General features: G+C 47.7%; 1 protein-coding gene across 3 annotated transcripts in view; it reads left to right on the forward strand.

Moving 5' to 3' along the window:
• LOC119383610 (uncharacterized) overlaps nt 1-14294 on the forward strand; it is a 279696-nt gene that overhangs the window by 246007 nt on the left and 19395 nt on the right. For 2 of the 3 annotated variants that reach the window (XM_037651861.2, XM_037651863.2), the window contains exons 8-13: nt 5144-5290; nt 7419-8984; nt 10764-10865; nt 11474-11587; nt 12743-12868; nt 13828-13950. In XM_037651861.2, coding sequence (XP_037507789.1) covers nt 5144-5290; nt 7419-8984; nt 10764-10865; nt 11474-11587; nt 12743-12868; nt 13828-13950 — 2178 coding nt within the window. The remainder of the gene's footprint in view (nt 1-5143; nt 5291-7418; nt 8985-10763; nt 10866-11473; nt 11588-12742; nt 12869-13827; nt 13951-14294) is intronic. The other variant, XM_037651864.2, reaches the window with a different exon arrangement.

The following is a 14294-nucleotide window of genomic DNA, read 5'->3' on the forward strand; positions in this document are numbered from 1 at the left end:
TGAGACATTTAATGGTGCCGGGTACTCCTCCCGACTTGACATAATAAATAAAATCACGACATAAAGAGAAAAGTACAGCGGACAGTCAAAATATCGTGAGCATTTCCTAGAGTTATGCAGTGTGTCGCGTCTTTTAGTGTCTGTTTACGACTCTTCTCTTTCCAGCTTCTTCTCAAGCACAAACAACAAACAAAAGAGAGGAAAACACGGGCATAGCTGGTGATCGGCGCCGCTATATGGTTACACGAGAAGAAGATCTCTGCCAACGCCACGAATTCCTGGCCGCTGGCGCTATTGCCGTTCGGCGTTCGCCCTGAGGGCTGTTACATACGCACTCGGCAAGGTCGCCTTGTGAGCACGTGTGCGCCTTCCTTCGGATAGTGCTTCGGTATTCGACATGCGATACCGGCTTGCGACGGGCTCTTCTTGGAGGCTTCGAGAAAAAAAATAAATCAGCTGTAAGCGATACAGGCGCGGCGCGTTCGTGTTATCGAGAGGAAAAAAACATCGTCACGCGTAGTACATGTGAGGTATGGAATTCTTTAGGAGCCCGTCTATCGAAGGGAGAAAGTGAGGAAAGGGGAGTGGAATGCCAGCCAGCCAAGTAGGTATTAATTACGAGAAGATACGCTCACTGCACGCTTGAAGAGCTGAGGTATGAGGCCGAGAAGTCGGTCTGAGCTAATATGCTTCGGCCTGCTACTCTGCACAAGAGCAAAAGGCAAGGGGGAAAAGAGTTATGACGTATGATGATGGGGGAAAAAAAACAAGTGACGTGGATGAACGACACCTACGTAGCACGGTGCTTTACTGGTAAAGTCTATATAGACTCTAGTACGGCGCATATTCTGAAAGGAGGGAACTGGGCGGGGCCATCGCCTACGTACCTTGCAAGGCTAGATCCTTTTGAAACTGAAAACATCCCGCTCTTCCTCCTCCTTCTCTCCAAACAGTTCATAACAGCTCTTGTAACTATTGATGTCACGGTCTGGACACACAATCCGGACGAAATGCAACTGTCAGTTAGTACTTGCACACCGACGCCTGCCACTGTAGATGCCAGCGTATTCCGTTGAGAGACATCGAGAGGTGCAGAACGCGCACGAGCTACGGGAGTGACGCAAGTGACCGCGTTATATGCGGAATGCGCTGAAGGAGTCATGTTTTAAAATGTAACGGTAGGTGTTTATAACAACCGCGACGCGTTCCGAAATTCCCGGTCCTTCGTTCCGAGTTCACAGGTGACGTCACTTGTGGTATTTCCTGCGCGCCGCTCGTTCTTGCTCATTTGATACCTTGATTATCAGCAGCCGTGTTAGGGTAGATTTCGAGTGTGTATGAGATGGAGTCGAGTTTCGCACTGAAAGAGAGCTCCGCACTGTCACTTCTGTTTAGCCTGTCGAAGTTATCGTTTAGTGTAACCCGATAAAGGCAAGCGAAAAGATGAAGGCGTACTAAAGCGCTCTTCTGTCCAAGTAATGTGAGTGTAGTGGCTTTTAAAAACATGCGCGGAATGTCGGCAACCGTGTCATATCGTTTCGTTATTGCTGTTGCGATGTACTTTCAATGCTGTCAATACTTTGGGAAAAAAGATTGTAGACAACGATCGTTGCTTTTGGCTTAAATGGATTAGCAATGGATTAAATGGCTAAGCATTAAGCTGATATGATTTCAACGCCAGGGATAACTGAGAGAGAGATTGCTGGTAGAGTCATTTGTCCAGTGGTCAACATAAAATAAGCCGTTGATGCTGATTTGGATCATGATTATTCACATCACTCGTAACCGTTATTAACTTGTTATGGAAACGTGTTGTTGGCATAACCTATAGCTTGTTTTCCATAGTAACACAAACGAATAAACCCGATTTTTACGTCTGTCGCAAAAGTCCTTCGCTGACGAGTGATTGTGGCCATATAGTTTCCTATAAATGCACTAGAGGAAACTCTGGCGCCAGTGTCTATGGGAGCCGCAACGCACGGCGCTTCAGCCAGCATGGGAATGACGAGCAGTACACGGATTTGTCTATACTTCGTTCTTTCGGCTCCGCTTGGCTCCGTGGGGTCTGTACCCGCTTTGTCGTAAGACGAAGTTCAGAAAATGTTCAGCAGTTCCACTTCACCACCTTGGCCTTTTTAGGCTCACCAATTCAAATCTGGTCACGGAGTTCACTACGATCCATTGTTTCGGATAAAACAAACGCCAAAACACAACGATAAGCAAAGTCGCAAGTGTGTCCGAAGCCGCAAGCACAAAGATTAGGCATATCCGTGTACTACCCATAATTTCCGTGGTGGCTGAACGATCGCAGCGCCAGAGTTCCCTCTAGTTATTATTGGGAAACTCTATGATTGTGGCAACATATTTATTTTAATGTATTTATAAAAGTTGTTGCGCGTTGTGTCATATTACGTTTTCTGTTAAAATTTTATTGTCATACGCAGATATGCCTTCTGCAACGTGTGATTTAAGCAAGAAGTTGTACGGTGCATCGCTGAAGTTCGTGTTAAATGAATTACAGAAGACGCGTTCTTGCTATCCATCTCTAGTATAAGCAATATTTCTTTTTAAGTAAGCTGACGACCCTCGTTTATTTGACGGCTTCAGTTTAACGATGGTGAACCTCAGTATTCAAGATTGTATAAAGAAGAAGGAAATAGTAAAATGATTTTCCAGAGCTACGTGCTTGGTAAGAACTTTCGGGACATTTCTTCGGCGATTGTAATCTGGTGAAAGAAGCACAATTATGCAAATGTGCAAAGATAGGTGGCGCTAAAATTTAGTAGCAGGTTCGGAAAGACGTAAATGGAAAACCAAAGAAAAGAAAAAACAAGAACGCTCCTCAGTTGAAAAAAGAACAAAGAAAGGAGTTAGCGTAACGTAAACCGCTGCAGCAACATACGTTGCGACGAAAAAAAGAAAGAAAAAAAAACAGTACGTGCTGGGTAAAGTATTCTGAGCTGCATAGCAGCAAACACGGTTTTATTGATGTAGCGACGGCACATAGCCTAAGGCCTTCAAGTTCTTAAGTTCTTCCAGTCTTATCCAAATGATGCGCAGGCGTGAGGTAATTGCGTATGCGACACGCTCAACATTTGCGGGAGACCCCACCAACAAATCAAGCGTTGCTGTTTACCGATTCAAAAGTCAGCAGATAACTTTATATGGACCGTACATACGAAGGTGGTTTCGGGCGCACATATGAACGTAAATGATGGAGAAACATCACATCAGTATAGCGTTCAAAAGGGGGCACAAGCGTACTTTGTGTTGTGAACTTCAAACGGCAGCTGATGGCATTTAATCACCGTCAGCAGTGGAGCACGTCCATTTCAGACTCAATTTGCATAGTTCCCGCGAACACCCACCGCCGTGATTGTATCCGTAGCGTAGCACTTGCCGTAAGAGGTTGATAGGGTCCGAAGCAAAAGGCGCGAAGACGACGACGGACGAGGAGAGAGACACACAGACAGGGCTCCACTTCTACAATGTTTATTCTGGGAAAAAAACGGGTGCTATTTATACAGACAGTGCTGTCACATTTTATCGCTGCGCAGTCGCACTCAGAAAACGCAGCTTTTCTTTTTTTGGTTGTGTGGTAATGATATATACCACACTCACGCAGCAATCACCTGCTTCAGCAATCTTTTCTTTTTTTTTTTTGCCTCAGTTATTAATCTAGTCAACTTATCACGACTCCTGGCTCTCACACAGCAGGCGCGAGAATCCAAGGAGAGAGCAGGCGTGATCTCCTTGTCCGTCGTCGTCGTCGCATCTTTTACCTATAGGACCATGCTAAACCAACACGCCCATTTGCCCACCATATCAAAGTTGGCAGGCGTATGTGTATGCCTTCGAGATATTGAGTTCAATAAATACCAGCAATGTATACACATCTCCCCCCACATGGAGGCACTTGTTTTCTTCGGCGCGCCTTGGCCCTTGCGTTGTGGCTTCGACACTGCCGCAGCATTCCACAACAAACGCAACCTATCACGACACCCGCCATGTCTTTGTTTGGCTTGTACCACATACACTCGTACGCTCAGGGGGTCTCAAACACGCGTAGGGCAGTGGGGCAGATATTGAGTACACTTGGCTCAGTGGGTCTGACAGTGTGCATAGTTTTGCGCGTGGTGATCCCGTATATGGTTGAGTCGTATGCAAGGACACTACACAGACTGTAAAGGCGAGCTCAATATCACCTGCAACACGGGAGCGTGTGGCCGCGCGAGCTCCTCAGAACGCGAGTGGCTTTTATTTGCCCTTATTTTCAGAACTAAACGATATTCTCTCGTTTAGGATCATCTCCATAAGGAAGAACAGCCAAGACAATTGAAATTTTATTGTCAACGAATACAAGATACATGGTTACAAAATTATTGAGACCGTTAGCCTATGTGGCTAATTATCGGTTTAGTCAGTGCATGATTATTATGAAAACAGGTTATTGTGAAGCAGTGTTTAGTTATGAAAATAATGGCATGTGGAAGCCACGAGCATTACAGTAGCTAGTGCGGCCACACACTCCCGTGTTGCAAGTCATTATACTGAGCGGGAATGTACTTGCATGTGACTGAGCAATGTACAGAGACACTGCATAAAACTATATCCAATCCACTAAAAAAAACGTCCCCGCATATGGCTCAGCAGCTTAGAGGGATACTACATAAAATTAAGCCCAAACTCCTCCCTTTATATTATTGAACCACTTACAAGCTTACTGAGCAAAACTGTTCACACTGCCAGACCACATAGCGACGGCCATGTCCAGAAACATTATTCTTAGGATTCTCACCTAAGATTTCAGCCATGCTCGCGTAAATTTGCGATGGTGAGCAAGGGTGTGTACTCTATGAAGGATCACGACGGTCGCACACAACTGCTTCCAAAGTTTCGCGTCTTTGAGACTCCTGACCCGCTTGTGGAACGCTGTTTGTGACCGCGGTTGTGGTCGTGGTGGCGGTTCGGTGACGGTCGTTTTGTGATGTGTAGCACGTGTTGGTGATGGCTTTGGTGCATGTGGTATACATAGTGGTGGTGGTCGAGGTGAAGAGATTTAGCTGTCAAGCCTCGCGAGTGAAGAAGAAGAGTAAGAAGCAGCGCGTGCGCGGTGAGCCTGAGTTGGGTGTCTGGTGCGCAGACGTGACGAACTGGTGCAAGGTGGCCAACGGGGGTTGCCTCGGCAGCGTATGCGAGTGGGACTACCTGAGTGGCACCAATACCTGCACCTGCCTGCCCGGCACGAGTAGGCTGAATGAGACCGCGTGCGCGCAGCCACAAACACCCGGTGAGGAGCGACTGAAGCACGATCGCCATGTGACCACCACGTCATGTGACGTCACGTCATGTGACGTCATCATCACTACCTCTCTTCTCTCTCTTTCTGTGTGTGCCTTTTCCGCGTTCGCCTTCGCACGCAAGAAACCATTACGTCATGCCAGCAACGCCCGCATATCCGCTTCTTGCCATCACACCCACCCGCATCATTCTGCCTGTATGACGCTGTCACTTCGGTGATGTGCTTGAGCTATGTGTGCCATCAACGCTGCTTTGCTTCGTTCGCCACCCAAACGCTTACTTACTTCGAGAATGGAAAAACGATATATCATAAATCATCGGTTGCGTCATCTGTCAATCAATGATGTGTCAAGGAGCGGGGGACATACACAACTACTATCTCCTGTTGACAAACTACCCACCACTCGAGGCTCATCCTGCACTACACTGAGTTCAACGCAGCGCCGCATCTTGAGTGAGGGAGTCGATACGCTTCCCGATTATTACCATTGAAGAGCGGTGCCAACTTCAGCCGAGGGCCAGCCGGCGCTGCCATCTGCTTTTATGAGTCCAGGTGGCATGTTCCTTCACTCAACACCAATGTCGCGAAGGAACATTCGAGAATGTGAGGTTTAGGCTTTACACTACGATGAGCCCTATATCCCGCTCCTGATACGGTGCTTCACGTATGATGCCCTCTACATCTTCGCTCTTACATTTATAGATCGCAGCAAATATAATCCGGCTTCAGACAAACAAACGAACACACAAGATAGACCTAGTACATGTAATTGCCATCTATGAAACCTTTCGCGATTGGGGACAAGCGTACGCTAACTGATAATGCTTACCGGCTGATTTGTCTATTAAGATTATTTCTGTCCCGATTGGCCCGCACCTTTCCTTACGAATGGCTGTTACATACGAACAGTCGAACCTTCGATGATTGCCGGAATTATCTCAGCGATGTACGTTGTTCTGGGGCACTCATCCTTACTTCTTCAAGAAAGCCGTCATGAACTGATAAGCCGCAAATTTATTGCTGTCCTGTGCCCCGCACCCATGCTGCTGCATATGTTCACCGTGCGTTTGCATGTTTCGCATCATTCACCATCGCTACAGTCACCGCACGTTTGATCAGCTACGCATCTGCCTTTACTTTTTATGAACTCAAATGATTTTGCTTTTACCGGTACCACCAAGCTGATAAACAAATATGGCGTTCATGAACCGCTGTGTATTTTCACTGGGAAGCTTTTTTTTTGCTTTTTTTTTGGGGGGGGGGGGGCTAATAGTATAATAAATTAATAAATATGCAGCTCTCCTGACTCCTTGAATAGAGACTTTCTTTTTTTTAAAAAAATAAATGATTCTGCATGACATCTCATTGACGTGCATAGGTCGGCAAAAAATGTGGAGCTCACTCAGACTCACTCATGAAGTATATTTGGCCTTTAGGACTCACTCGGACTCAGACTCGCCAAAGTTTTCCTTATTCGGACTCACTCGGACTCAGACTCATTGAAATTTTTCTCAACCGGACTCACTCGGACTCACACTCATTAAAATATTGCTCGCTCGGACTCACTCAGACTCAGGCTCACGGCTCGATCTGAGTCTGAGTGAGTCTGAGTGAGTCGACTCATGAGTGAGTTTGCCGACCTATGTTGACGTGTACTTGACTTGCGCGGCCTGTAATTTATATGAAATATCAGGGCTGCTTTAGCTGTAGTTTATAAGGCCATGTGCGATTTAGGAAGTGGGATTATAGTTGTTCTGGTTTTTTATCTACATTGTAGAATTTACAACATGAACAACGTGGAACACGCATTCTTGACAGTGGTGAAGATTGCTACTACTAAAAAGAAATTGCTGGCGGTTCACTTCGTGAGGACAATCACTAGCGTGATTACTCTCACTGTTTTAGCCTCTGCTTTGCATTGATCATTGTTAGATTCTTATAAGTTTCTTCACAAGCCGTTAGATCATGCAGAACACTAATGCTGCCATACCATCGCTTTTCTGTCCTAATCTGTATGCTCATCTATCGCTTGATAACGCACAGAATTCAAGTGGCGTGTGATACTACTCGTCCCTAATGAGGCGTTTTTGTTGCTTTTCTTCCATCTTTCCCGCAGCAGTAGCAACAACTGTTGACGAAAACACTGGTACAACGACCTTTACGCCAATAAGTGACGTCACAGAAGTCGCTTCGGAGCATCCAATGACGACAGTGGAATGGACGGCGACACCTACGGAAAAGGAACCAGCCACCTCTCAAGATGCGACGGCGTCAGAAACAACGACCCCAATGATTCCACTTATCTCACCGGCGACGACAACCCAGACGCAAGCGCCAATGGATGCCTTGACGACGACATCCGGTACTGTGACGGAATTGCCGACGACTCCTGGACAGGAGACAACGACGCCAAAGATTTCTATAGCTCCGGGCACTTTGATTCTGCTAGCTACAACTGCGGCTCCGACCACGACCGTCGAACCGGTCTCCGAGTCTGGTTCTCCGGAGATGACAGTGACCAATGCCACGACACCTCCAACAACTGAAGACTCAGTTACGACACCGAGCCCCGCGATTGCGCAGGCCACGGAACCTACGACCGGCGCGACCTTGACGACAGAGCCACAGTCGACGACCGATGTCGAAAGTCCATTGACTCGAGAAGCAAGTCAAACGACGGTTGCAACCTTTGCCACCGAAAGTAGCGACGTCGCTAATGCTACAGTCAGTATGGTGACGGACGCTGGAACTACGTCGCCGAGCAGTGCACAAACCACCGCTGCCGTGACGCTTGGAGAAACTAGTGCTGCCGTCGTGACGACAGAACGCCACGTGACCACGGACGCCGGTACATTAACGACCGCTCCCGTGCCGTCAAGCGAAACACCGGTAACTCAGATGCCAACGAACGAAACGGCACTAACTTCATGGGTGTCTTCGGAGAACAGTACTGAAGAGACCACGATGTTCTCGGTCACCGTTCCGTCCGTTATGGTGTTCTCAGCAACGGCCGTGACAGAGGTAGACAACGGAACTGAAACGACGCTAACGGCGACTGGAAACGAAACCTTGGCGGAGACGACCACGACGCAGATGTCGTCGGTGTACAGGGAAATCGACGGCGACGCCGTGAATGGCACCGACATTGGCGAACACAACGCAACCGCCGTCTCGACAGGTTCGACAGATCCAATCTTTGTCAACGAAACCCTGCCGTTCAACGTGACAGACTCTCCGAACACTACGCTCTCTCAGGTTGAGACCGTCACGGACGTCACCGTGACGACGACCACGTTGGCCGGCGTGATGAACGAAACCGAGCCGATGAACGCGACGTTGACGTATCCCGGTATCGGCAACGGCTCGTCGACGGAAGAAGTGGACCCCGACTTGAACGTCAGCAACCGCACTTTCGCCATGGGCAGGAACCTGACCTTCATGAACAACAACACCTTGTCTGAGGACGGCCTAGATGTGGTGAACAGCACTATGGATTCTTGGAACATGACGGCCGACGGCACGCTGCTTAACGCCGCGAACATCACGTTCGGAGATGGCGACGGCACGAGCATGATGACCGACAGCGACAATACGACGCACGTGGACATGACGACCACTGAATTCTTCAACGAAACCATGGCGAACTCTACGGAAGACATGTTCAGGGCCCACTGTTCCTCCGGTAAGTAATGTTCGCCTAATAGGGAGTTTTAGCTTGTACGTATACTTCTTTACGTTACCCTGTTGCCGGATACCGCATGGACTCTGCTCATGCGCGAACTTTTACGGAACGTGAAGGTTCACGGAACGTAAACTACTCGCCTGTTAGGCTTTACGTTTACGGCCCTATCTCGCAAATCCACCTTCGTTCGTGGCTACTCGCGATATCCGCTTTGCGAAGACTCCAGCCACCGAGTCAAAATAACCCGAAGTGCGAACGCCACTTACGATCACCTTGTTTCAGCTGGATTACCGAGGCTAGAGCGACCTAGAACACCGAAGCCGTAAACGTGAGAGGCCTAAGGCCTCTGACAGTCCGGATATGTGGCGCCATGTAGCGGCGCGAGGGTGAACCAGTAAAGCACAAAAATGTTATTGCAGAAACATCCGGCATTCTACTTCCAATGTTTTTTTGCCTTGCAGCGGCATAATTACAAATAAGTTGCCTTTTTAATCATTTTTTCCCTCAAAACCACTGGGCGAAAACAAACGTGTCCATGGTTGTGGTTGCACGAAGCGTCTCAAGATGTCGACACCATCGTCCGGTAACCCGGTATTGCCACACCCCTTTGCGTATACCGGAATACTGCAAACGCTAAAAACCTCTTTTATGATTTTGCCGCAACGGTAATTCAATATTATCTAAAATGTAGTTTAAATGCAGTTATCATCACCATTTAGTGGTTTGCGCAAAAGTAAACGTTTACGTACGTACGTAAAGGTTTACGTTTGAGTAGCTAAAAGCTTTACTAAGACTCGAGTTCCGGTAACACGGTAAACGTAATCCGGTAACATAGTAACGTAAAGAAGTATACGTTCAAGCTAAAACTCCCTAATGTCCTTGGACATACCTAGTTTCCTGGCACCTAATTCGCAAAGCTATATTTAAAGACTGCTTGCAGTTCACCGACTGCTTTAGCCAATAATACAGGCCCTAATTCACAGAGGTAGTCGTTTGTAAGCGCAGCTCGCCATTGGCTAACCGGCTTCACTAATGACATGTCGAGCATCAGGATTGGCTGAAGGTTTTTTTGGGGCCGAATTCACAGTCCTTTTTTTTCTTTAATAGGTGCTCCCTGTCATTGGTCGGTAGATTTCGTGAATAATATGCTGAGCTCTTGGATTGGCTGAAATTTAATCTTACGAACAATTCTAGCGTAACAGCTTTTTGTGAGCACAGGCCATGATCTCTATCCTGATTGGCCGGTGTCTGTTCGCACGAAAGGTTCTTGCATACGGACGGCTTCGTGAATACTAACCCTAAGATTTAGCCTTACCTTACGAGCGTGTCAGGGCCAGTATTCACAAAAAATGTATTACGCTAAAATTTTTCGTGAGAGAATATTTCAGCGAATCGGCGGACCAATGGGAAGACGCACTTATGAACGAGAAATTTTGCGAATTCGGCCCCATATCTTTTTACATTGTTCACCGGATTTCGTGTTACATGCTGTTAGCAACATTAGTCTCAGTTTCAAGTCCTAGTAAATTTGGCGCTGTAATTTTAAGATTGGGCCAGCTCGCCGCAATGCCAAAATGAATTAAACTGTAAACCAAAGTGACCAGAAAACCACGCCTTTTTTATATTGTGTACGAGTGTGCAACACACTGTGAGCGCGTTATTAACTATCTGGATGCAACTTTTGGCAGCCCACGTCATTTTGAATGGCGCCCTTGTAACAGCAGTTTTCAAAGACAAAACAAGTCTTGATTACTAACTGTCTCCATTTTTTTTTTTCAGAGGAATTCTTCTGTCCCGCTGAAGGAAGCCACACATGCCTGAAGACCAACCTCCTCTGCGACCAGTTTGAAGACTGTCCGGGAGCATTGGACGAGCAGAATTGTGAGTGCATATACGTGTTACGTCATTACAGTGTGCCCACTAGACTTTTTCTAAAGATAGGATGAATACTTGTTTGCGGGAGGTTTACGATCACTACCCCCTCTCTGTCTCGAACGTAACCAAGTTCACTGGCTCCCCAGTAAACGCGTAGCTCGTGCAGTTCAGCGCTACAGTGTTTGTCCAGTTAGGGCCTGAGCAGCGCATCGTCTTTTTTTCCTCCACGATAGTTTACTTCCTGCTTGTGGAGATGGATTCCTTTCATAAACTCGTGCCCGCCCGTGCCGCCTCGGTCATTTCGCAAGCAACCCCTTGGTTGCCTGACGTCGCTACAGCGCTGCAGAGAATGCAAGTAGCAGCAGCCAGAGGCAACTGAGAATTGGTGACGGTAGCCTGCGTTTATAGCGCCGCTCCGCCTCTCCCTGCTCCCAGTTCGCAACGAGCCTATATTGCCGCGTCGTCGTCGCGTCTTTGATATCGCACCATGTCGACGGGTGCTATCACTTACGCGCGGCGAGATGCGAAGCGACGTCTCGACGCGTCCTTTAGCGTATCATGTGTCTCCTTTGTTCTCCTTCTGTTTCTCTGCTCGGACGGCGCCCCGCTACAAGGTACCGACACCTGCGGAATGAACTTCCAGTGCAAGGACAAGACGTGCGTCATGGCGTCGGCAAAGTGCGACGGCATCCGGGACTGCCCGGAGGGCGAAGATGAGCACAACTGCGGTAAGGCGTCTTCTTTGTTACCTGTTGTTAAGCACGAAAACATGCAGACACTCCAAAAGACTCGGAGCAAGAGAAGCAGACTAGCAATTGTCTCCAGATAGGGTTGCCACGCCCACCCGGATTCTCACAAGAGTCCGCCTGTCAATCAACCGTAGAATTATGCTGCCGCGTTGTTGTTTTCGCTCTCAGTTCTTTTCGTTTTCCCTTTTTAGAGCATGTCGAATGCGAATGACGCTCGCATTCTTCAATGCATTCGAAGTTTCCGCACATTCACGACACGTTAGGCGAGTAGCAGATTGAATGTCCTAACTGCGCCTCATAGATGCTTACCGTAGAGCTCGGTTCTGTAGAACTACTCGAGCACGGTGTTCTCGGCCTTGGGATGGAAGCTTCTAGAACGAGCGAAACAGTTATCGCCTTCTGTGCGTAGATCACCTTTTGTGCATTAGACTGATTCGAAGTTCAGAGTTTTGAGAAACATCTAGACTGGATGCTCTAGAAATATGCAACGTGACCGTAGGGGCTGATTTTCTTTGAGCGAGCAAACCTGTTGCCAAATTAGTGACGTCGTATGGTAAATGCGTGTCTGTTATTATTCTTTATTTACGTGAGAGAAGAGATCGGCGCACAAATACAGTGCCATGCTGTACGTCTTGGTTCTTGAGCATGTGGTACGGCCAAATGCACACCTTTGTGCACTTTTAAAAACTACATTTCTAAAAGACAATGACAAAGATAGTGTGGCTGACCAAGCTGCAGGCGGGCGACTCGAGCTAGGTGGTTATGGCTCTTATCTAAACACATCCTTGAAGCGCACCGACACTCAGACATTTTCTTGTAACCTTTCGTCTGTGGGCCGGTGCGCATCAAGATCTGTTCGAATACGACCAAGCTCCGTTGCGTTTGTTTCAAACGTCGTACAACGTCTTCTATACGTTGGCTACATCGACAACCAATTCGAACCAAAGAACCACGCAGTTCCCGGTGCTCGGCGCTGGTCAAGCGGTTTATCAGACCAGAGGCCAAATCGATCGTGCAGGCTGTTGGATTGATACGACCTCGCTTTGCCGTTAGTCACGCGCCAGATGGAGCGTCAATCATTGCCGTGCAGCTCGAGCTGTGACCGGCGTGCGCGCCTTTTTTTCTGCGTTGCAGACATAGTAAACTCCACGTGCAGCGACCTCGAAGTGATGTGCCCCGACAGCAGCGCCTGCATCAAGCCGCTTAGCCTGTGCGACGGCATCTACAACTGCAGAGACCGAAGCGACGAAAGCGGATGTGGTGAGTTTGTCCTCGCGAGTCTGCTGTCCGTCTCCACCCCCCCCCCCCTCCTCTCTCTCTCTATCTCTGTCGCCTTCCTCTTTGCGCTTTCTAAACAGGGCTCTACCGAGTGTTTTGCACCGTCGGGGTTGGGGGCAAAGGGGGTGAGGAGGAAGTACAGGCAATGTAATATCATTGGTTGGTAAGAGTGACATATTATTAAACTATTGACGCGCTTTTTTTTTAAAACTACTAAGCGATTGACAAAGAAATAAAAAGATAGTGCTTGAGAACAGTGCGCAAAGACGGGACAACAAAATGAAGCACGCTGTATCAACTGGCCCGCCTACAATCAGTGTTGCAAGTTTAAAAAAAAATAGAATTGAACCTTTGCGAAGCACGTGAAGAGCTCAATATGAAGCATCCAGTCTGCAAGGAAGTTTGCTGCGAAGGGTTATTAACCGGAGGCATATCCCTTTCACTACCCTGCACTGAACCAGGAGTATAAATCGGCGAAGAGAGAAGACGCGACAAAGCAGTGGTTGCGCGCGCGCACATGAAGATGTAGTCCAATGCTTGCACATAAATACATCGGGTAATGCGATGCGTAGCTTGCACATCTGGGGCCAAATTCTTTGAGTACGTAAGTGCTCATTTCGATTGGCCACCTACAGCTTCGCCAATGATATATGTGCACCACGATTGGCCGGCGATTTCTTTCGCGAACAATTCGGCCGTAAGACGTTTTTGTGAATGCTGGCCCTATAGTTTCCAGCGCATTTTCTCTGCAGCTTAGCCGCTGTTGTAAAAAAAAAAAAATGTTGGCACTTTTTAAGCTCTCCTGATCAAAAACGCACGCCATATGCTTTTTTCACAAAGACTTGTGAAGCGTACTTGCTGGAACATGTATTCCGCATGGAACGCCTTCTTGTCGTCGAGTACAGAGATCGCATATTTTTTGTTGTTATTGCATATCCCAGTGGACAAGACCCTGTGCGAGCAATCAAACAAGTTCTACTGCGGCGACAAGCTCTGCATTCCCTCCGCTTTGAGGTGCGATGGCCACGAGGACTGCAAGGACGGGGAAGACGAGGTCAACTGCAGTAAGTGCGCTGCTGCTGCCGTCCATTCCTTCGCTTTCCATTAAAGGAGTGCTGTCATGCGAGAAATAAGCACGTATATTACTGTATCTCTTTGTATGTGTTTAATGTATCTTTTTCACCTATATTGAGCGCATGTGTTCGTTGACATAACTTGTAACACAGTCCTGCCTAAGGTCTGAAACCCAGACCGGCCCGGCTGTATGGAAATAAATAAATAAATTAATTAGTTAATTTTCCGTATTCCTTTGATTTAAGTATACCGTTTAAAAAAATCTCACTGTCCCACGGTGCACAAGAGTAGCTTTCATTTATGAAAATAAATAGGTTCCTTCGTCCGTATTCGC

This window comes from Rhipicephalus sanguineus, chromosome 2, assembly GCF_013339695.2.
Source record: "Rhipicephalus sanguineus isolate Rsan-2018 chromosome 2, BIME_Rsan_1.4, whole genome shotgun sequence".
Taxonomy (NCBI): domain Eukaryota; kingdom Metazoa; phylum Arthropoda; class Arachnida; order Ixodida; family Ixodidae; genus Rhipicephalus; species Rhipicephalus sanguineus.